The 22,303-nt window shown below is 35.9% G+C and overlaps 1 protein-coding gene across 10 annotated transcripts in view; it reads right to left on the reverse strand.

Moving 5' to 3' along the window:
- Positions 1–22,303, reverse strand: part of ARL15 (ARF like GTPase 15) — a 440,433-nt gene that overhangs the window by 274,691 nt on the left and 143,439 nt on the right. For all 10 annotated transcript variants that reach the window (XM_005556890.4, XM_015451508.3, XM_045394755.2 and 7 more), the window contains one exon: positions 8,227–8,286. In XM_005556890.4, the coding sequence (XP_005556947.1) occupies positions 8,227–8,286 (60 nt within the window). The remainder of the gene's footprint in view (positions 1–8,226; positions 8,287–22,303) is intronic.

The raw sequence follows: 22,303 nt of genomic DNA on the forward strand, positions 1-22,303 counted from the left end.
AGCGAGATAGATACTATGACTTTCAAGATAAAAATAAAGTAGTTATGCTATACTTAGATAAGAGAAGTGTTATCAGCATCTTCGGCTGCTGGAAAAAAAAAAAAGTAGCCTTGGAAAAGTTAAGTGTGCCCTGCCCAATATCCCATGGCTTGTTTTGTTAAAGAGGAAAATACTGGTCTCTTGACTTCCAGTGCTGTTGCTGCAATACCACACTGAAACTAAATACACAATGAAAATTAGTTGCTATTATGGCAATCCCTGGGAGAAACAGAAATACTTATTCCCTTGTGAGGGATAGGAAGCTAAACTAAGAACCCAACACAAATGTTCTGTGAGGCAGTTTAGTAGAGTTGGAAGATACGAAATGGCCTGATGGCCCCTGAAGAGGAAACAGTGGTGCAGCAGCAACCTTCAGAGGCACATGAGATCCCCATTGCCGGGGGGGTCAAAAGGCCGGAAAAATCATTTCTAGAACATTCTACATGTATATACAGTCTTAGAAAAAGTGGATCCTTAAGTGCTATACTAGACTATGGCTGGGAAGATAAATTTTTAAAAATTTCCTAGGGCACTTCTCCAGAAGAAAACAAAAATTAAGGTCAGGTCTACCTCAGCCAGTAACAGACTTCTGGGCCCCTAGATTCATTTATTTGGCTCTGCTGACTGTTTGGCTCAGTTTTCCCTTAGCAAGTGTAAAAGACGCTTAAACACCACCACTCTGGGATCCTATTCAACCAATTCAGATAGCTGTGGCCTTTTAACTCACATCCAAGTGACTTGGCTTTATACCAATATCATTTCCCCTAGTATAGCCTAAGCCTAAGTGAGAAAGTACACAGCTCAGGGAGCCAGGAGTTAACTGGCTGTTCCCATTCCCAAAAGGCCTGCCTGGTTCTTTTCCTTGATAAGGAAACAATACTATATCAAGAAGTTGCAGTCATTCAATATTACATATCACACTAGATCCATGACTACAAAAAGAGAATTAGTGGAAATACCACCATCTATTCTTAAAGCATCTCTCCAAGGAGCTTTAGATAATTTAAAATTTTCTCTTTCAGCTCAATCCCTTGGGAAATAAATAGAGGTGCTGTATTACAGCTTACATTTTACATATAAGAAAATAAAAACAAGAAATTCAATTGCAGAGAGTGGCAGAGGATCTTGAGGGTATCCTCTACTTGCTGAACCACATTTCTTCCTTAGAATTATATAACAAATACAGAATATATATATATTTACTTGTGTGTAGCTCCTGTGATTTACCTATAGTAAGGTCAAAGGCATTCTATGGACATGGTTTTCCTTGAGCCCTTCTTCTGTGCTGTCATTTTCCTTTGCCAGGGACATGGTTTCTCACCATCCCTCCCATGGACACCCATGTCTGGAAATGTCTAAAACACTTTTCGAATGGTAAGTTGCTTTCTCCTATACCAGCAAGAAATTTTTGCAACTCCACCTGTCCCTCAAAGCAATGTGGCCACAATAACGTCTGCAAGTCTGTCTGCCTACATTGTTTATTTTTCTAATACCCAACCAATTTATTGGTTTATATCGTCTTTACATCTCCTCTGGCTTTGCAGTGTGGCATGACTCTCTGAGCCAATGATTACATTACATTCATAAGTATTTAGCTGGAGTTTTAAAAAATGAGAGACGGTAGTGGGGATCTGGAGGGGGATGATGCATAATATACATGGGACTGTGAAAATGTATAAGATAAAAATTAAAGAAGCCTTCTTCCCTCTAAAGTAAGATTTAATAAAATGAGACTCTGAAGAAAGAAAGTTTTATTTTGGTGAAAGACATCAAATGGCCTGTGTACAAAAGACAGAAACTAAAAGAAACAGGCAGCAGTGCCCCCTGGGTTGCCTGTCCTGTATAGTTTCTGGAGAAATTAAGAAATGCAAATAACCTGGGCAGATGAACAGCACCCGAAGATAACTAGCAGGATACAAACAAACAGCACCTTTCACTATGAGGAGGCGTATTCCTCCAGGCAAACAAAGAAATAGGACAGAGTCAACATCTGTTTCATATAACAGCTTGGCTGCTGACAGAAGAAACCTTAAAAAAAAAAAAAAGGTTTAGCTGACAATCCACAAAAATCATTCAATCACTATTGCACGGGCCGAAGCAAATGAGTAAATGAACACAGCTTGCACTTTCTATATTACCCTTAAAAAGTTGTCTTTTCTTTATAGGAAGAAAAAATTAAAATGAAATGCAAACAAAAATCTTCATGAACTTTCCCCTTTTGATTGACAACAGGCAGCAATGAATACTAAATCATAAAGGACAGCTAGCTGCTTTTCAGCTTGTCTTTGCCTTTCTCGATGTCAATTGTGAAGACATCACTTCCAAACAGAACACTGGGTAAGGATGGTGGCTGGGATGGGGCATGGGGAGACAATTCAGACATAACACATTAGAATATTAGGGGAAGAAAACAAGTCATTTGACAAACCCAATCCTGGTTCCAGAATTCAGTTAGGGAGTATTATGATGTCTGGGTCCTTATCAATAAATAATAACAAACCAAACATGTTAAGAACTAAAAATTTCCATCTCTGGATTCTATCAATTCACATATACAATTTCAAAATCAAGAGAAAAACATTCATGACTGCACAGAAATCTGTTTGTAAATTTAAGTACTGGACATTTCTAAAATGCAACATTATCAGAGCTGTGACATCACTGCAGTGTGGACAACTGCTTTCGACTTAGCTAAATGCCAGATGCTTCACTTACTTTCATAATGTGCTTAAAGTACATAAGCCAAATGCAAAATGAAAGCAATTAAGAGGAAACGATAGAAGAGATTTTCCAGGTGAAATGTGAAAACAGAAGAAAAGGTGATGAGGCAGAGCAGGACAAGATCAGTTGATATTAACCCATGTAGAGTGCCAAAACTATGCTAGGTAGCTAAACAGAGACTCCAATAAGGGCCTTTTCCAGTTGCTTCTCAGTTTAAACAGGTGTAACACCTTGTTTAAGTGGAAGAGAGGTAGGACCACAAAGAGGAAAAAAAAAAAAATCAATACATGATTTGCGTTATCTCTGACCTTGGAAAAAAAGGCTTTATTGAAAGGTGTCCTTTATTGCACAGAATTGAGAGGTGACAAAGTCAGAGTATGATCATTACAAAAGTAAATCTTCCATAATGTTAGCTATAGACCAGGCAAACTCTCAGTGCTTGACCTGCATTTACTAATTTAGCCCTCACAAGGATTATATGATATAGGAACTATTATTATCTCACTTTACAGATAAGAGAATAGAGATACAAGAAGGTGGTAGACTTGCCTAGAATCACACAGAATGCCTGTGCTTTGAAACAAGTCATTAGAAAGAAGGCAAATTCTTTAAAGATTAATCCATCTGTCCATTCAGCATTCTTGTTAGGTATCTCGTACAATATCCAGAAAAATAAAATAATCTAGAGCAAGACAAGTAGAGTAACTAATTAAAACTAAAAGAGAAGGGATTGAGATTAGCTTCACCAAAAACCTCCTGGATAAAAGACTATATAGGAAAACAAAAAGTTCACGAAGTAATACTATAAAATGTCCTACGTAGGAATCAGAACTAATACCCAGCCTTGCTAATAGCTTGGATGGTATTAGAAAACCCCTTCAGGTGTGAAAGGGACTAAATGGATATCTGTTCTAGGCTTCTAAGAAGTAATAGCTGACTTTAAGGAGAAGTCAAGTATCCAAGAGCTTCCCCTGGCACCTTTTACCTGGTTTATGCAGGAACAGTGCTTGTTTTGACACTATAACCACCACAACTTTTTAGAACTGAGCCTGGCATGTAATACATGCTCAGTAAATATTTGCTGAATGAATGAATTACAAAGAATAAACGAATATAACAGTGAAATGTTTGTGGAAAGTTTTAGATAGTTTGGAAAGCACAGGTAAGACTTTGATTCAGAAGGTAGTCTTGAAGAAATCAAAGGAGGGGAGCAGGATTACAGAACCAGAAGTAAGAACCATAACTGAGCAAGAGTTTGACTTGAAAGATCTCTAAATAAGAGAGTGTGAGAGAGAAAATGAATGATAAAAGCAACAGCAATAATTAGAGATTAAGTCCTATAAATGTTTTTGAGCAGAGAGAAAGGTATTCATGTTTTGTCAATACGGTATTTTAGGGCCAGGCACAGTGGCTTATGTCTGTAATCCCAGCACTTTGGGAGGCCAAAGAGGGCACATCATTTGAGGTCAGGAGTTCAAGACCAGCCTGGCCAACATGGTGAAACCCTGTCTCTACTAAAAATGCAAAAATTAGCCAGGTGTGGTGGCTCATGCCTGTATTCCCAGCTACTCGGGAGGCTGAGGTAGAAGAATTACCTGAACCCGGGAGGCAGAGGTTGCAGTGAGCCGAGATTGCACCACTGCACTCCAGCCTGGGCGACAGAGCGAGACTCCACCTCAAAAAATAAAAAATGGTGTTTTATCAACACACTGTTAACAAAACAAACAAACAAACAAACAAACAAAAAACCAGCATGTGAAGACTTTAAATCTTGCAAATAATAATGATACAAACAGCAGCAAATAACAGGTGGGAGCACTTCTCTTGTGCCAGGCCCTGGGTGAAGTGCTGTAGTTATAGCGTGCACTGGTTAGGCACAAGAGCTCAGATTGATTCCCACCTCCTGCTCCAAATGACTGTGGTCAAATCATCATGTACAGTATCATCTTATCTGTGAGATAATAATAGCATCTACTCTCTAGGCCTGAAGTTGCAAAGATTGAGACTGGTAGGGGTTTTGAAAAGTAAGGAATAAGGGCAAAATAGAAGAAGACGATTTAGAGCTCCAGTTTCACAAAAGGATAGGCATAATCACTGCAGCCTGGAGGGTGTGACAGGTAGTTCAGAACAAGGCATTCGTAAAATAATAAAACAGAAATGGCCCACCAAAACACTGGGCTAGACTATCACTGTGTCATAATTTACCTCGTACTTCTGCACTTAATTTAATTTTCCCTTTCATTTCTTTATTTTCAAAATTTTCACTAATTTCCTATTTCTCTTTTCATGAATGTCTCCATCACTGAATGATGAGTTCCCTGAAGATGAAGGCTGTGCTTAGATCTTTCATTCTCTGCCCCTAGGACCATGCTAGACCCATAATTAATTGTGGTAAAATGATCAAGTGAACAGTAAGAAAACACTACATGAAAAGAAACTGATGTGAATGAGAATTTTAAGAATTTTTCAGGAAAAAGATATAAAAACACTTTCACAAAACAGAAAATTGGTAAGAGGAAATAATAATTTATGTAAGTAATATATATTCAACACATATATAATATATTCACACATAAACATATATTTGTGAGTGCAAACATACAGTTTGTCATTAAGATTCCCCAAAGTGACTTTCACTGAGTGTAACTCCATTATTCATTGTTTCTTCACCCCATACCATTCTTCTAAATAGATAATGAACACAGGTTTATGCGCTTCCCTATTTTGAAGAAGTGAGAAATTTAACTTAAGATTGGGAAGGAGAGTGAAGAAGAGCCTTGGAACTATCTGAAAGGGGCAGAGGAAGGACATTAACAGGGAGAACAGGGGCCATGCTGTTCTCCTGAATTAACCCCAGGATAAGGAGAACTACCTGGGCATTCCTCACTAAGAATTCATCACTGTCCTGGCTCTCAATCTCTATCTTTACCACCTATCTTCTTGAGATACTCCCCTGAATTCAGAATTTTTCTCTGATTGACAATATGATTGAACTCTGATTAACCCGTCTTCTGAGCAACCCTCCACTGGTGAATAAAACTTCATATCTTCACACATTGATCCTAAAACATTTAATTCTATCCTCCCAGAAATTCTCAGTCAAGCAGCTCCCTCTCAGACAACTTGATTTCAGTCAGTCATAATTCCCCCTAAACACACATACACCTTATTTTGGGATGATCCCCTTCATATCTAGGATACACTTTAACTCCTAGGAAAGCTACACTTTACATGGGTTAGCCTAGCTTTTCCTGTGTTCCTGGTTGAGACATAACCTAGTACCTAGTCTCAAAAAATATTTGAGGAAATGACTTAGTGAATGGGCTGTCAAGAAGTCATTCCCTTAAGTGCTTGCCCCCAAGCATGTGACACAGGATACACAATTAGCTTCTACTCAGAAAGTCCCCTCTTCTTTCAGACACTCTGTCAACTGGAAACAGAGCTATTAAAGTTGAGGAGGTAAAAGAATCTATGCTTAAGCTAGAAATTTGCTCTTCAATACTAACACATGCTAAAAACTTATGTATCACTAGCCTGGAATGACTGTATCTGCTCTGATCCCTGAGGCTCTGCCTTTTACCTGCATCTCTTAACCTCATTACAGAATAGGTACCAACTAAAACATAACCACCAAATCCTATGGTCTCCTCTCCATTGTAATTTCCATTTCAGCAACTGTCAGGGCACAGCTCTTTCAGCAAAATTAAACCTTGCCTGAGAACAGACCTATTTCCACCTCTAGTCTCCTAACTTGATCTTTCATTGTACTGAATTTTGATGGCACAGAGCCAAGCTTACAAATTCCTTGGTGTTCACTTTTATAAAAACTGTCCACATACAGTTACTGTTTGTTTCAATCATATATAATAAATGCCTTATTAACCAACCAATAGTTTCTTATACCTGGAAGGTGTTCAATAAAAGCATTGTGTCCAACCTAAAAATAAAATACTTAGTAACATCCATATTTAAAATCCATACAATTCTCAAACCATACATTTTGATTCCATGGACTTTTACAATGTGTTCTCTGATTTTTAAATATCCATAGGTAATATTATTGTCACCAAGGAATAAACCACCAGAAGCCACAAAGCAAAAAAGCATTTTTTTATAAACCAGGGATCTGGAAATTTTAAATAGGAGAAAGATTATTTTGTTTCATTTGAATGTTCTGCCAGGTATTTGTATTTCTTTTTTGAATTAAATTATACTAACTTCTAGAAGTTAATTTATCAATAGTTTCTGAGCAACCATTGTATTTAAGGTTTTAAGCCTATGGCATGGTTAATATGCCATACATTTATTTTCCTTAAAAGTACAATTATAATTTAAAATATTCAACCTAATAGAACACAGTCTTTTAAAAAACTTTGCATAGAAAAATTATTACAAGAACATTCATGTTTTATAATTTTTGGAGTCAAAATGACAAAACCAAATGTCTTAAAGAAAAATTGGAATGTATTGATCATGGTTATTTTATATATCAATGCTATAAAAGCTAAAAGTGAATATGAAACTGACTGGCAGAAGTGAACCTGTCCTACATATAGCGAACTGAAAAACAGACACCTGAAAAGATCAGCCAATACTTTATTAGATAAAAATAAGAAGGTACCAAACACTATTAAAATGGCATAAAGTTGGTGTTACAATTTCATCAAGCTAAAAATAGGTTACAGTAAGAATGACTTTAAGGGAAAATAAACAAAACAAAACAAAACAAAAGAGGGTAAGGCCAATATCACAAAGCGATTAAAGAGATGGAAGATAACTCTCTTCTAAGTCATTAAACTCACCGATACCATACTGAACTCCAGAGCACTTAGTATTTTCACGTGCCATTAGAGAATTTAGTGGGTTCACTGAATTGATTGATTTCTTTGTTAATCTATTTACATGGGTTAAGACCCTGACTAACATAAAACACAACCAAAATATGCGAGATAGAGACTGTAATGAAAGACTGACTGATGTATGGTTTGGGGCACAGCCTATCCGATAAATGTGCTTGGCCAGCAAATAACCTATTGGCAAAGATTATCGGAACCAATACAATCTAAAAAGACCTAATACAATAAAACCTGCAGTATAAACACAAATTACTCTAAAATACAAATCATTTCCCCGTATAGTTGATCTTTCGATGATATTAAAATTCTCTTCATATGTTTTATTCAAGAATTTTTTGAACAAGTAAAAGAAATGCGTACGCTGCATAAATTGCCAATAATCGTGTAATTCTTTGATTCATTAAAAAAACCCAAAGTTTATGTTACTTAGAACTCTTCAACAATTTTTAAAATGTATACAAAGAGAAGGAAATATTTCTAGGAAATATATAATCAATATAAAAATGAACCACCTACTAGAATAAGTTATCATTATGTTTGAATTACATATAATACATTATTACCAAATTAATAAACATTAAGGACATAGAAATGATTTGAAATGTTATACCTCCAAGTTCTTTTACATTCAAGATGGCATTCTGGAATGGCACTGCTTTAATACTAAAACCTAAAATTAGAAAACAAAAACATAAAAAAGAATTAGCAACTTAACTTTTAAATTAAAATACTTACGATGCTCAAATCTTCTCTTTTTAGGCTGGTTAAGATTTACTTTTTGTAGCTGATATTTATACTAGAAACACATAATTTCCAAGGCAAACTGATAACTGAATATTATCTTCTACCATTATGAAAACATAGTTGGGGCTGGGTGCGGTGGCTCACGCCTGTAATCCCAGCACTTTGGGAGGCCAAGGAGGGTAGATCATGAGGTCAAGAGATAGAGACCATCCTGGCCAACATGGTGAAACCCCATTTCTACTAAAAATACAAAAATTAGCTGGTCCTGGTGGCACATGCCTGTAATCCCAGCTACTTGGGAGGCTGAGTCAGAAGAATCACTTGAACCAGAAGGCAGAGGTTGCAGTGAGCTGAGATCGGGCCACTGCACTCCAGCCTGGAGACACAGTGACACTCCATCTTAAAAACAAACAAACAAACAAAAAACATAGTTGTGTACTACGGCAATATACAATACTATCCCCTTTACTTCAAAATATTGCCTTATTCTTTAATATGTAATGTCACTCTGCAACTTTTATCAGATGTAAGAAAGGCATTTGAAAGTATAGAGAAATTTCAAAGAAAATATTAAATCTGTGAGGACCTCTGCATCTAACTTTAATTCTTAAAGTTAATGTCTTATAATTCTTTCTCACATATAACTCAGCAACCCTAGAAATTAAGGTACTTAAATTATAACCATTTCATATTAGAATTACATAGTATTTATGTTAGTATCTTCTTTAAAGGATATGGTTAATATGTCATATATCTATTTTTCTTAAAAGTACAACAATAATTATCCACTTACACACAATCATTTTATAATACATGTAATACAAGATTTGTATTATGAAAATATATTCAGAGTATATAGTTCTATGATTAATCATATATTTACAACTTTACTACCATTCAAGACAATAAATTCAGCTGTGACATATGCAAGTGTGCATATACCTATTCACCCGCACACACACACACAAATATATACAATGATTCTTTCTGAAGGATCCACAAGAAACCAGAGCTAATAATGACTCTCAGAAAAACTGGGAATCTGGAAATTTTAAATAGGAGGAACATTCTTTTGTTTCATTTGAATGTTTTGCCATGTACTTATATTTCTTTTTTGAATTAAAAGCCCTATGAATTTCTAGAAGTTAATTTATCAATAGTTTCTGAGCAACCATTCTACTTAAGGTTTTAAGCATTATTTAATATGTATAATTTTAATATTAAAAAACAGGTTTTCAATAACTTATCAACAAAGAAGACAAATTATGAGTCTTTCATTTGAGGTAAGTTATGAAAAAATATATAAAGTATTATATGGATAAAAACAATTCTTTTAAATGGCTTTGTTTTGCTTTACAAAGCAGGGAATCATTACACACCTTCTTAGTCCAGCCTATCTTTTGCACTTCTTTGCTGCATGTTATCCCAGTACTTTAATAATCTGTACATTACCTTCCACCTAAGGTAGTACATAGTATATAATGTGTGAAGAACTGACTTTGGAGTCAGACAGAACTAGGTTGAAATTCTAGCTCTGTTATTTATTAGATCTATGAATGTGGGCAACCTACTAGCCCTGCTTGGCTTTCTCATCTATAAAACAGGGATGATAATATCTACTTCATAGGGGTGTTATAAGGATGAGATAATATATGTGTTGTGTTTATCACAGTGCCTGGTGCACCATAAGCACCTAATATATGATTGCTTTCATTATGTTTCCATTGATGCTTTTTCATCGATGATTTAATCATTAGGTATACATATTTTCTGCCTGCCTGAATATAATTATAAACTCGATTCTGGGTGCTCACTTATTAATCTAAGTATGTAGCTGGAGATGTAAAAGTTACCCTTGAAGGAAAAGTACTTTTGTTGAAGTGATGAAGTTGTCAACAGCTGAAGTTTGCTGCACAGAAAGTACGGAAAATGTTCATTGGGTCCTCTAATAATCTTCGAAAACACACCCCTTCCTTTGTGGGCTTAACGCAGATTGACACGGTCAGCACAGCATTATGGTTAATGGTGCATGAAGTCACTGAATCTTAGTAAATGAGCAGGAGGAAAGAGGAGGCAGTCCCATGTGGCTGGAACACTGGCATGTACCTGAGCCTGCAGGAAAGCCTCTCCAGGTGTCTGGCCTCTGGGAAATTAAGGAAAGTCAGCGCCAATCATAATATTCCTGCTGGCACAGAAATTCGCCTGCAGGAGAGTTGGATACTTGAATGGATCTACCTACCTCACATGGGTGTTATATGGATTAAAAGGCAATGATTGTGAAATCCTCAAAATGAAAAGCTCTCTGCAAATATTAAGCAGTCTATTAGCGGATATGCTCAGGACAACTCAAGTGTAGATTTTCTAGAGAAGTAGGACAGGCACAGGCCTCAACTTTGAAAAGAAAACGGTATGGAGTACACCACCAATGTTTAATCTGCTTTGATTCTTAAAAGCTGACAATATGCAGGCTCTCAAAGGGAAGTAATATCCTTCCAGAAATTGTTGCACCTATGTGCAAAATACAACTTTTGAAGTTTATTAACCCAACAGGCAGATTAAGTCTTCATAATAAGGTGACTACTAAAACGCCTTCAAAACTTCACGCTAAGCAAAGTATCCCAGCAATGTTATTTATAGGCATATAAATGTCCCGACAAAATACTCATAAATGTTTTCTAACCAAATAGAACTCGTGTAGTTAGATTTATACGGCAAAGGTATACACAGTCATCCATGTTGCTGTCTCCGTATTATTTTTATGGTTTAGCTTCAGTAATTAATGTTCAAAAGACCAAGTCTAGATAGACTGACTAGTCCAGAAAATAAGAAAATGTACTATTTATAGAACAGAAACAATGTTTTTTTCTATTTTTGTCATTCTAAACATTTGAAAGGATTAAATGGAACTAAAAATCTGAAGTCACACTTTCAATTCACCAGAAGGACAATCAAGAAGGGAAATTATTAGACTATTTTTTTTTCCTTTACATCAGGTTGGATGAGGCCAAAGGGGAGAATTAATATAATACTTAGGAGGGATACCAAAGGTCAAAGCATCAAAATACCTTTCTCAAAGAGTTGCTTTGAGGAATAAAAGCTACCAGACAGCATTCGCTCTAGAGGAAGAAAGTCTGGGTTCAAATTCTTCCTCTTCCATTGATTAACTGTTTGACTTTGAGCAAGCTACTTTGTCAGGGAAGCTTTCTCTGGTGTCCTCGAACTAGACTGATTTTTCTGAGTCCGTGTTCTTTCAGTATTCAGTCCCCTCCTCAGTGATTTTCACAGTTATAACTACATATGGGTTGATTTGTTTTATATTTGCTCTCTGGCTAGACTGCAAGCATCCATAATGAAGAAACAAGCTAGTGTATCCTGTAGGTCAGTGCCTGGCACACAATAGGATCTCAATACGCTAAGTATTAATATCTATTTCCTAATTTAGCTGCTATAACAATCCTAAAGTTAGTGTCAGTACTACCGTCCTAAGAAGAAAGTGAAGCTTACAAGCATTAAGTGCTTTGCCAAAAGTACTAAGTGCTGGCCGGGTGCGGTGGCTCATATCTGTAATCCCAGCACTTTGGGAGGCCGAGGGGGTGGATCACGAGGTCAGGAGTTCGAGACCAGCCTGGCCAAGATGGTGAAACCCCATCTCTACTAAAAATACAAAAATTAGCTGGGTGCGGTGGCAGGTGCCTATAATCTCAGCTACTCGGGAGGCTGAGGCAGGAGAATCGCTTGTACCCGGGAAGCAGAGGTTACAGTGAGCTGAGATCAGGCCACTGCAGTCTAGCCTGGGCAACAGAGTGAGACTCTGTCTCAAAAAAAAAAAAGTACTAACTGCTATATTCAAAACTTAAAACCAGGTCTCATCACCGAGCCCTACACAGTAGTGTCTCCTCCATATACCAACAAACTGAGAGATTCACACCATTTTGTCCAATTTTGAGCCTAAATACTGGTGAAGTCAACTTGCCAAATACACATGGGCCTAATAAACCCACTAATTTACTGTCCTCCCTGTTTATAAATAACCCAACACAAGAAACCCAAATAAGGGTTTTCAGGTCCATATGACATTGCTTTCTTAATGAAATAATAATAATAGCATGAGTTTAGAATGTACATTTTATAGAAATAATAAAATCAACAACTTAGGAGGGAGGGAAAATGTTCAACTGACTCATCCATGACAATGTAACTATTCTCTTGCTTATTCAAACAAGAAGTGTCCTACGATGCTATCTTCAGGGTGTCAGTGTGCTAACATGACAAGGGACTATCCTAGAAGTCCGAGCCACAGCTCTTAGACTCACCAGCCATGTTTTTGTCTTGCCTTGGCCTTGAATTCCTCATCTGCAAAATGAAGACTAAATTGGCTCTTTGAGATTTCCTCTAAAATTAGGATTCCATTATTTATATTAAACAAGGAGGAGGAAATAAAAGTAACCACTGAGTCAATCATCAATGGCCTGTAGTATTTGGCTGAAGGCTTCATGGGTAAGTCTCCCCAGGCTCCATTCAAACAATTTGATGGCTGAAACCTAAGTTACGCAGTCATTTTTTCCTGGCCTGTCTAAGCTACATTAGTAAGACTGAAACCTCCCCTAAGATTTAACCCCACAAATTTTTAATAAATATATGACTTAGTAACTCTTTGGGGAAATAATTGTTTGCATAGCCTTTCAGTCTTTGTTTTGCAATCCTTAAATCCAACAAAACCTGTGAGACAAGAAAGATGAATTTGAAGTTTTTCATGCACTGAAAGCATTCCTGGAATTGTAACAAAATTAGTTTTGGGAGGAAGGTTAGTCTATTTTTATTCATTGTGTGGAACACACAAGTATTTCACTTGGACCTACAGACTGAACCCTCCTCCCCTTCCCTGCAATCTGAGTGCACACACACAGATACTTGTGTGCTTCTGAAATTCCTGGGTCACTCTAAGAATTGCTGAAGGGAAAGACATTCTACAGACCTGGTGGCTTTGACCTGGACCAAGGGCATGATTTATGCCACAGCAGTTTTGTGATGTTTGGACAATAGACTAACGAAATTCTTCTAACTATGATTTCAACATCATAAAAGGAAATTTAATCTACTGGCATTTATAAAACACAATCCTTTCAAAGATATCAAAATCTGACTCTCTAACTTGTTTCTCTTGTTGGCTTAACACATTGGAAGCTAATACTGAAGTCACTTAAATGTCTTCTTCAAATTTTCATGAACATTTTCAATATTTTTCAAATATGGTATATATCCCTAGAAGATGTTTTCAACCTTTTTCAATTCAAAGTGTTCAGTTTTCTCTAGGTTATTCTCCATGTAGCATCAATATATTATCCTAAGCCTTTAGATTCCATTCCTCTGCTTTAAAAAAAAAAATAGTGAACATTTATGTCATCTACAGTTTAACAACCCCTCTTATCAACAAATTCCTCATATATACAGTAAAGGAATTCAGTCTGGATAGAGTTCACTTTTCTTTCCAGACCAAGGTGCAAATTACTCAATTTTTCTCTCCTCACCAACAGGTCCTGCTCTCTGGAGGATTTCTTGGCTCTTTGAGTTTTGACAATTTAAGTATCTTTTAAAAATTATGTCATGTCAGAGGTGAAAAATTGCTGAAGTTAATAAACTAATAAAGTTTGAATTCTCTTTCTGAAGAAAAGGCAGACATTCTCGCCTTGCTGAAATTAAACATCCTTCTCATGTGTTTTCATTTTATGAAACCAACTCTGAAATTAGATTCTCTTTTCGAATGTTCAAAACTCTTCAATAAATATTTCATTTTCAATTGGCTTTATATTTTCAAAACATCATAGAGAAATAATTTAAAAGAATAGAAGTTTTATCCATAATTCAATCACATCAATAAAGTACACTGTTACTCTTATAGTTTTTCTCCAGTTTTTTTATTCAAATGCATAGTTTTTCATGGTTTAATTTCAAAAATAAATGTAAATCTAATTTTTAATTTTTAAATAGAAAACTGAATATATTATTCTAACCTATAATTATTTTGATCAAGTTACCATAATGTAATTAACAACTCCCTTGTTGTATGGCATTTAAACTATCTTAAAGTTTTAGTTACAATACAAAATGTTGCAAGAAAGTGCTTTATGCATATAGTTTCCCTTAAGTTACTTACTTAAAATAAATTGCCAGTGGCATAATTACTACGTCTGTGAACATTTTCATTTTCATAACTTTTGATTTAATATGAAAAACTGCTTTCCAAGAAAAATGCTTTCCAAGAAAAGGGATATCATAACAGTCATAATGTAACAACCATAATGTCACCTGTAATACATGTGCATACCAATGCCACTACAGTCTTACCAGCACTGACTCATCTCATAAAGAAACAGATTTTATAAATTTAAGTATAAAACTAATGTTTACTTATTTATTCTCTAGTAAAGTTAAACTTCTGGTAAAGTTGAAACTTTTCCATTAATTTGTTTGCCATTTATTCTTTTTATGAATTATCTCTTTATAGACTTGGCATAGTGTGTCTATTAGATTCTAGATGTTATTTGTAAGGGTGGTTGAATTACCTAAGAGGGTCAGCCATATACTTGTCTGTAATATCTGATGCAAATATTTCCAACAGTATTTTTTTATATTTATCTTAATTTTAGCTTTCCAATGGTTTTAAATTTTTATATAGTTAAGTTCCTTGATCTTTTCCTTGTGAATGATTCATTGGAGGCCTAGTCCAGCTATTCTGCCATCTTCCACACTGAGTATCTACATACACATGTGGATTTCTGACTTCCTCAATTCTTTTCCAAGTTACCTTTATTACTATTGGAATTTGCTGTTTATTTCAGTATCCTCCTTCCATCCCCTTTGTTCTTCTTTACTTTTATACACACACACACACACACACACACACACACACACACACACACACACACGCACGCACCTGCTATGAACAATAAAAAGAACTCTGGACCTGGGCAGTAAGTTTGAAGATGTCAGCAATGTCTATCTCAAACTCCAGCACTGAACAGTTGTGGATCCCCTGATAACTAAAGTCAGCCTGTGGGACCTCCTCTGCTGCCTATCCGCGAACCCTTCTCTACCATCGGCAACTTGTTTCTCCAACATCTTGCCCTCCTTCTTTCACTATAACGAACACACAGGCCCAAAGAACAAGCATCTACCCCTTTTCTCCTACATCATTACTTCCTGCCTCCCATGGCCAACTCAGCCTTACCTTTATCACTACAGAGCCCTCTCAGTAAATCATATGGAACCTTACCTTTGTTAAGAAGTCTTCATGCTCCAGCATTTCCCTGCACACTTTTTCTTCCTCCATACACTAGCAAACAGAGCTTTTCCTTCTCTTATCAGCGCCTCTCAGCACAAACTTTGCTTCCTTCTATGCTTTTAGAACACTTCATCGTAGCCACTTGTTAATAACATCCTACCTGAGTTACGACGTTTACTTATATGTGGACCTCTGCATTCCGACCTACCAATTTTCAGGGAGTTTGTTCATCTATCTGAATGAAGTCAATATTTGGCTAACAGTTGTCCACCACACCCTATCTGCTTCTATTCTTATGGGCAACATTCTTAAAACTAATAGCCAAAGCTATCCTCTAAGTTTCTGACAGTTTTTCAGATCTCTGAAACCATCAGTTCTAATTCACATCAACCATCTCCAGTTTATAGCAAAGAGTTGTAGTTTCAATTAAATTTTCTACTTTAACAATCATGTCATCAGCAAGTAAGTTTTTATTTATTCTTTCCCAAAATGAAACCATTTTATTTATTTTTCTTGCCTGATTTACTGGCTAGAATCTCTACCACAATGTTGAATAGATGTGGTGAGAACAGATAGCCATGTCTTATTCCTGATCTGATCAGGAAACAATTCAGTCTTTCTCCATTAACTGTGACAACAGCTGTAGGGTTTTCACAGATGCCCTTTAACAGTTGAGGTAATTCCTTTCCATTCCTACTTTGTTAAGAGTTTTTGTCAAAAATTGATGCTGAGATTTTGTTGTTTTTGTTTTTTGCATATCTTCACAGGATCAGTTTCATCTTTTGGTTTATTGATATTGTGAACTAAGTTGATTTTTGAATGTGCAACCAACTCTGCATTCCTAGAATAAATGTCACATGGTCATGACATATTATCCTATTAAAATATTATTGCTGAATTTGATTTGGTAGATTTTGCTTAAAATTTTTGTATCTGTGTCCATGAGGGTTATTGGTATGCAGTTTTCTTTTTTTGCAATGTCTTTGTGTGGTTTTGGTATCAGCTTCATGCTGGTCTTAGGAGTTGGGGCATTTTTCCCTCCTCTTCAATTTTCTGGAAGAGATTGTAAAGAATTGGCACTATTTCCCCCTTAAAATGTTTGGTAGGATTCACTAGTGAAACCAACTAGACTTAAAAAAAAAAAAAAAAAAAAGAAAGAAAAGGTATCAATTTCTTAAACAGATATAGGTCTATCCAGGTTTTCTATTTCTTCTTGAGTTAGACTTGATGGTTTGTCCTTCAAGGAAATTGTCCATTTTCTCTAAGTTGTCAGATTTATTGGCATAAGGTTGTTCATGATATTCCCTTATTAACCTCTTACTATTTATAGAATCTACATTAATGTCACCTTTCTTATTCCTGATATTGGTTACTTGTGTCTTTTTTATTTTTTCTGATCAGTTTGGCTAGAGTTTTATCAATTTTACTGACCTTCTCAAAGAACCAGCTGTTGGTTTTACTAATTTTCTCTATGGCTCTTCTATTTCATTGATTTCCACTTTGATCTTTATTTTCTTCTGCTTATTTGGGTTTAATTCATTTTTCTTTTAGTTCCCTAAGGTGACAGCTGAGGTCATTGATTTGAGGCCCTTCTTTTCTGAACAGACATTTAGTGGTATAAACATTCCTTAAAGTCCCATTTTATAGGCACCACAAATTCTAATATGTTGCATTGTCATTCAGTGCAAAATCCTTTATAATTTCTCTTTTGATACCTTCTTTGATTCATGGGTCATTTAGAAGTAAGTGAGTTTCCAAATACTGGAGAATTTTTTTTCTTCTTGTTATTGATTTTTAATGCAATTCTATTGTGGTCTGAGAACATATTGGACATAACTTGAAGCCACTTAAACTTATTTAGACTTGTTTTCATAAACCAGGTTATGGCCTGATTTGGCAAATAGTCTATGTGTACTTGAAAAGAATGTCTTCTGTTGCTGGGTGGAGTACTTTATAAAATGCTAATCAAGTCAAGTTAGCTGTTAGTGTTGTTGAAGTCTACTATGTACTGGCTGATTTTCTTCCCACATGATCTATAAATTATTGAGAGAAATTGAAGTCACTGATTGTAATTGTGGCCTTGTCCATTTCTTTCTGCAGTTCTATCTTTTTTTTGTTTCACATATTTTTAAGCTCTGTTAAGTACATAAATGTATAATACTATTACAGTCTCTTGATTAAATGATCCCTTCATCATGAACTTCTTTATCCCCAGCCTCATTCATTGCTCTGAAATCTACATTGTCTAATATTAACACAGCTACCCCAGCTTTTTTCTGACTAGTATTAGCATGATGTATCTTTTTCCACCTTTTTATATTTACCCTATTTGTGTCTTTATACTTAAAGTTTGATTCTTAAAGTCAATATTTGGTTGCAGCTTGGTTTTTAAAATAAAATCTATTATATCAATCTCTGTCTCTTAATTAAGGAGTCTAGATCATTTATATTTAATACTATTATTGATGTTTAGGTTTGACTGTATCACCTTTCCACTTGTTTCCTATTTGTTTCATCTATTCTTATTCCCCTTTTCTTATTTTTCTGCCTTCTTTTGGATTGTTTTCAATACTTCTATTTCATCTCATTTGTTGCTTTTTTCGTTCTCATTCTTTGTTTTGCTATTTTAGTGGTTACTTTGGGGTTTATAGTACATCTTTAATCAGTCTACCTTCAAGTGTTAGTATACAACTTCACATATAGTATAAGAATCTTCCAATATTGTACTTCCCTTTGTCCCCATGGCCTCTATGCTATTTTTCTCAGGCATTTTACTTTTACATGTTGTTCACCCCATAATATGTGGTTATTACCGTTGTTTAAAGAGATACCACTTAAAGATATTTAAATAATAAGAAGTAAATCTTATATAATTATCCATATAATTTGCATTTCTGCCACTCTTTATTCTTTTATATAGATCCAGATTTCCATCTGGTATCATTTTTTCCCTGACTCAAGGACTTCCTTTAACATTTCTTATAATGCTTATCTGCTAGCAATAAATTCCTTCAGATTTTGTATATCTGAAAAAGTCTTTATTTTTACTTTCTTTTTAAAAGAGACTTTTGCTGGATATTAGTTGACAGTTTTTTCCCTTTCAGATGCTGCTCCAATGTCTTCTTACCTGCATTTTTCCATTTAGTGGTATAAACTTTCCTTATAGCTTTTTTTTATTCTTACTCATGTAACATCTTTTATCTGCTTTTAAGGTATTTTCTTTGTACTACTTTGTTCTCAAGAGGAAAAAAAAACCAAAAGGATGTGTGTTTATATGTATATTTACATGTACATATAGGTGCATGTATAGATATAAATATATATCATATATAGATATATAGATATATATTTATGTATATTTATATCTCTATATCTATATATGATATATTTATATATAGATATTCTGTATAGAGAGATTTATAGAGATAAATATATATCATATATAGACATATCTATCTATCTATATATAATATATAATATATACATAATATATACACATATATATACATAGAGAGAGAGAGAGAGAGACAGAGAAATACTTTAAGAAATTGGCTCACACAATTACAGTTGCTGTAAATCCAAAATCTGAAGCTTGGGTTTGCAGGCTGGAGATCCAGGAAAGAATCAATATGCAGTTCAAGTCCAAAGGTCATTTACTAAAGAATTCCCTCTTGTTCCAGGGAGGCAAGTCTTTTATTCTATTCAGGCCTTCAACTAGCTGGATGAGGCCAAACCACATTATGGAGGACAATCTGTCAAAATCCGCAGATTTAAGTATTAATTTCATCCCAAACTACCCTTATAGAAACATCCAGTCTAATGTTTGACTACATATTTGGGCACTGGGACCTAGCCAATTACACATAAAATTAAACATCCATATTCTTTATCACTGATTTGGAACAATTTTATTATGATGTGCCTTGGTATAGTTATATTCATGTTTCTTTCTCTCTCTCTCTTCTTTTCCCCCCAGAGATGGGGTCTCTCTCTCTGTCACACAGGCTGGAGTAAAGCAGCGTGATCACAGCTCATTGCAGCCTCAAACTCCTGGGCTCAAGCAGTCCTCCTACTTCTGCCTCGCAAGTAGCTGGGACTACAGGCGAACAACAACATGTGCAACTAATTTATTTATTTATTTTTTTGTAGAGATGGGGGTCTTACTATGTTGCCCAAGCTGGTGTCAAATTCCTGGCCTCAAGTGATCCTTCCACCTCAGCTTCCCAAAGTATTGGAATTACAAGTATGAGTCACTGTGCCCAGCCTTGCTCATGTTCCTTTTGTTTGGGGTTCAACGAGCTTCTTGCATCTGTAGGTGTAGAGTTTTCTCCATGTTTGACAACGTTTCAGCTATTATTTCTTCAAATATTTTTCTGTCCCTTTCCACTCACCCTTATGGACTCAAATTACCCTAGCTTAGGTTTAAAGTTGTCCCACAGCTCACTGGATGCTCTTTGCATTTTTTTCTCTCTCAGATTGTCTCTACGAACATATACAATGCAGTGATAATAACAGTTTTAACGACCCCCTTTGCTACTTCTAATATTTATACCAGTTCTGGGTCAGTTCCAATTCGATGATTATTCTCATTATGAATCATGATTTCTGGCCTCTTCCCATGCCTGATAATCTTTGACTGACTGTCACACATTGTGAATTTTACCTTGTTGAGTGATGAATATTTTTTCTTTAAATCCTATACAGCTTTGTACTGAGATGCATTACCATTACTAGACAACCATCTGAGGTTTTGGGACTTACTAATATTATCTGTCATGTGAGTCCAGAGTAGAACACCACTTACGGCTGACCTTGCCAAGTACTCTACCCAGTTCCTGGCGAGTTATAAGTTTTCCAGTCCATCTGGTGATTACAGGCATAGTTTTCAGCCCTGTGTGAACACCAACCACTGTTTCCTCTAGTCCTTTAAGATGGTTCTTGCCCTGGCCTTGGGAAGTTTCCTCAAATGCATGGATTGAATATTTTGCTGGATACTCAAGGAGACCCTCTGAAAATCTCTAGTGTTCTCTCTCTCTACAACTCTTTTCTCTAGTACTCGATTCTATGGACCTTAGCCATCTTGGTCTCCCCTTGCTCTCAGCTTCATCTCTTCAATGCAGGGAGTTCACTGAGCACCACCTCAGTTCCCTCTGGAACTGTGCCACAGCCTGGAAACTCTCAAGGCATTAAGCTGGGACAATCACAGCGCACATCTCATTTGTTTCTCATCTCTCAAGGATAACTGTATTTACTGGCTTGAAAATTGTTGTTTTGTATATTTCATGAGCTGGTTGTTGTTCTTCTTCTTCTTCTTTTAGATGGAGAGTAAACCAGTTCCAGTTATTCTGTCTTACCAGAACAACAAGTCCTCACGCATTCTTGGGCTCACTGCCCTCTCTTGAGCATCTTCAGTCTCGCCTTTTCCCCTGATGACCACTCTAAACCTCTTGACTACTAGCATGCTCGTGAGACCTTTTCTTATAGAAATAAATTCTCTTAGCACTATTTTCTCTTTTTATGTCCACCTTCTTGAAAGAACTGTCTATATTCCAAAGAGTTAAGGAGTGAAAATCATGGTCTACCCTTCAATTCCTTTGCTTGCTCTTCATCCCCTCGTTTCTCAGGTTGGTTTCCACTTCAATACTCCAATGAAGCTGTTTCTACCATTGGTTATTAATTAGCACATTGTCACCACATCCAATGACCTTTCTCAGACTTTAGACTTATGTTTACCTTATTTGACTGGTTCTTTTGATTTCTTGCCCATATTTGACTTAAAGGATATTATATAGAACTGTCTGACTTATATTCCTTATCAAAAGCAGATGCTGTAATGTAAGCTCCAAACAGCAGGGTTGTTTGTATATTTTGTTAACTGATATATCCTCAGTCCTTAAATCAGTGTCAGTCACATAACAGGCATTCAGTGAAATGTGGAATGAATTAACAAAATATAATTGGCGCTTAGCACCTTTCTTCCGCTTTCTACCCATTACCCCTGGACAATCTCATCCAAATCCACGACTGAGTTGTCTCTCAAATCTCTCTATCTCCAAAATCTCTCTAGTCTGCTTGTCTTTTAGCATTTGGATCATTGCTAGATGTCCTGTCAAACCTCAAAATTAGCATGCCCCAAACTAAACTCATTATTTTTATCTTAAAACTCTCTGTCATGTTCTCCCTACTTTTTTTTTTTTAACAATTCACCAAAACACAAAGCTATAAACTTGACTCATATTTGATTGTTTTATCTTCCTTTCCTCTCGAATATCCAGCATAACTGTCACTTTTACAGTAGCAGTAACATCCCCACAAGTATTGTCCCTGCTGGATCACCTCTACATCTAACGGGTCTCCCCCAACAGCTTCTCTAGTCTCTGGCCTTAGATCCCAACATACCCTAAATCTCTGCATGCTGTGCCTTAACTCAGTAAGACCACTAATCTTTCTCTGAATACACCTATGCTTTCTATCCCCAACTCTCCTCACCCCATTCCTCTCTGCTTAGATCTTACCCATCATATGAGACCCTACTCAAATGTAACCTTAACTATGAGCTTTTTTTGACCCTTCAGATTAGAAATGATCACTCTCCTCTTTTAACTTTCATATTTACACCATTAAGTATACCATATATCACATTCTGTCTTAGCACAGAGCC

The sequence above is a fragment of the Macaca fascicularis genome, chromosome 6, assembly GCF_037993035.2.
Source record: "Macaca fascicularis isolate 582-1 chromosome 6, T2T-MFA8v1.1".
NCBI classification, from domain to species: domain Eukaryota; kingdom Metazoa; phylum Chordata; class Mammalia; order Primates; family Cercopithecidae; genus Macaca; species Macaca fascicularis.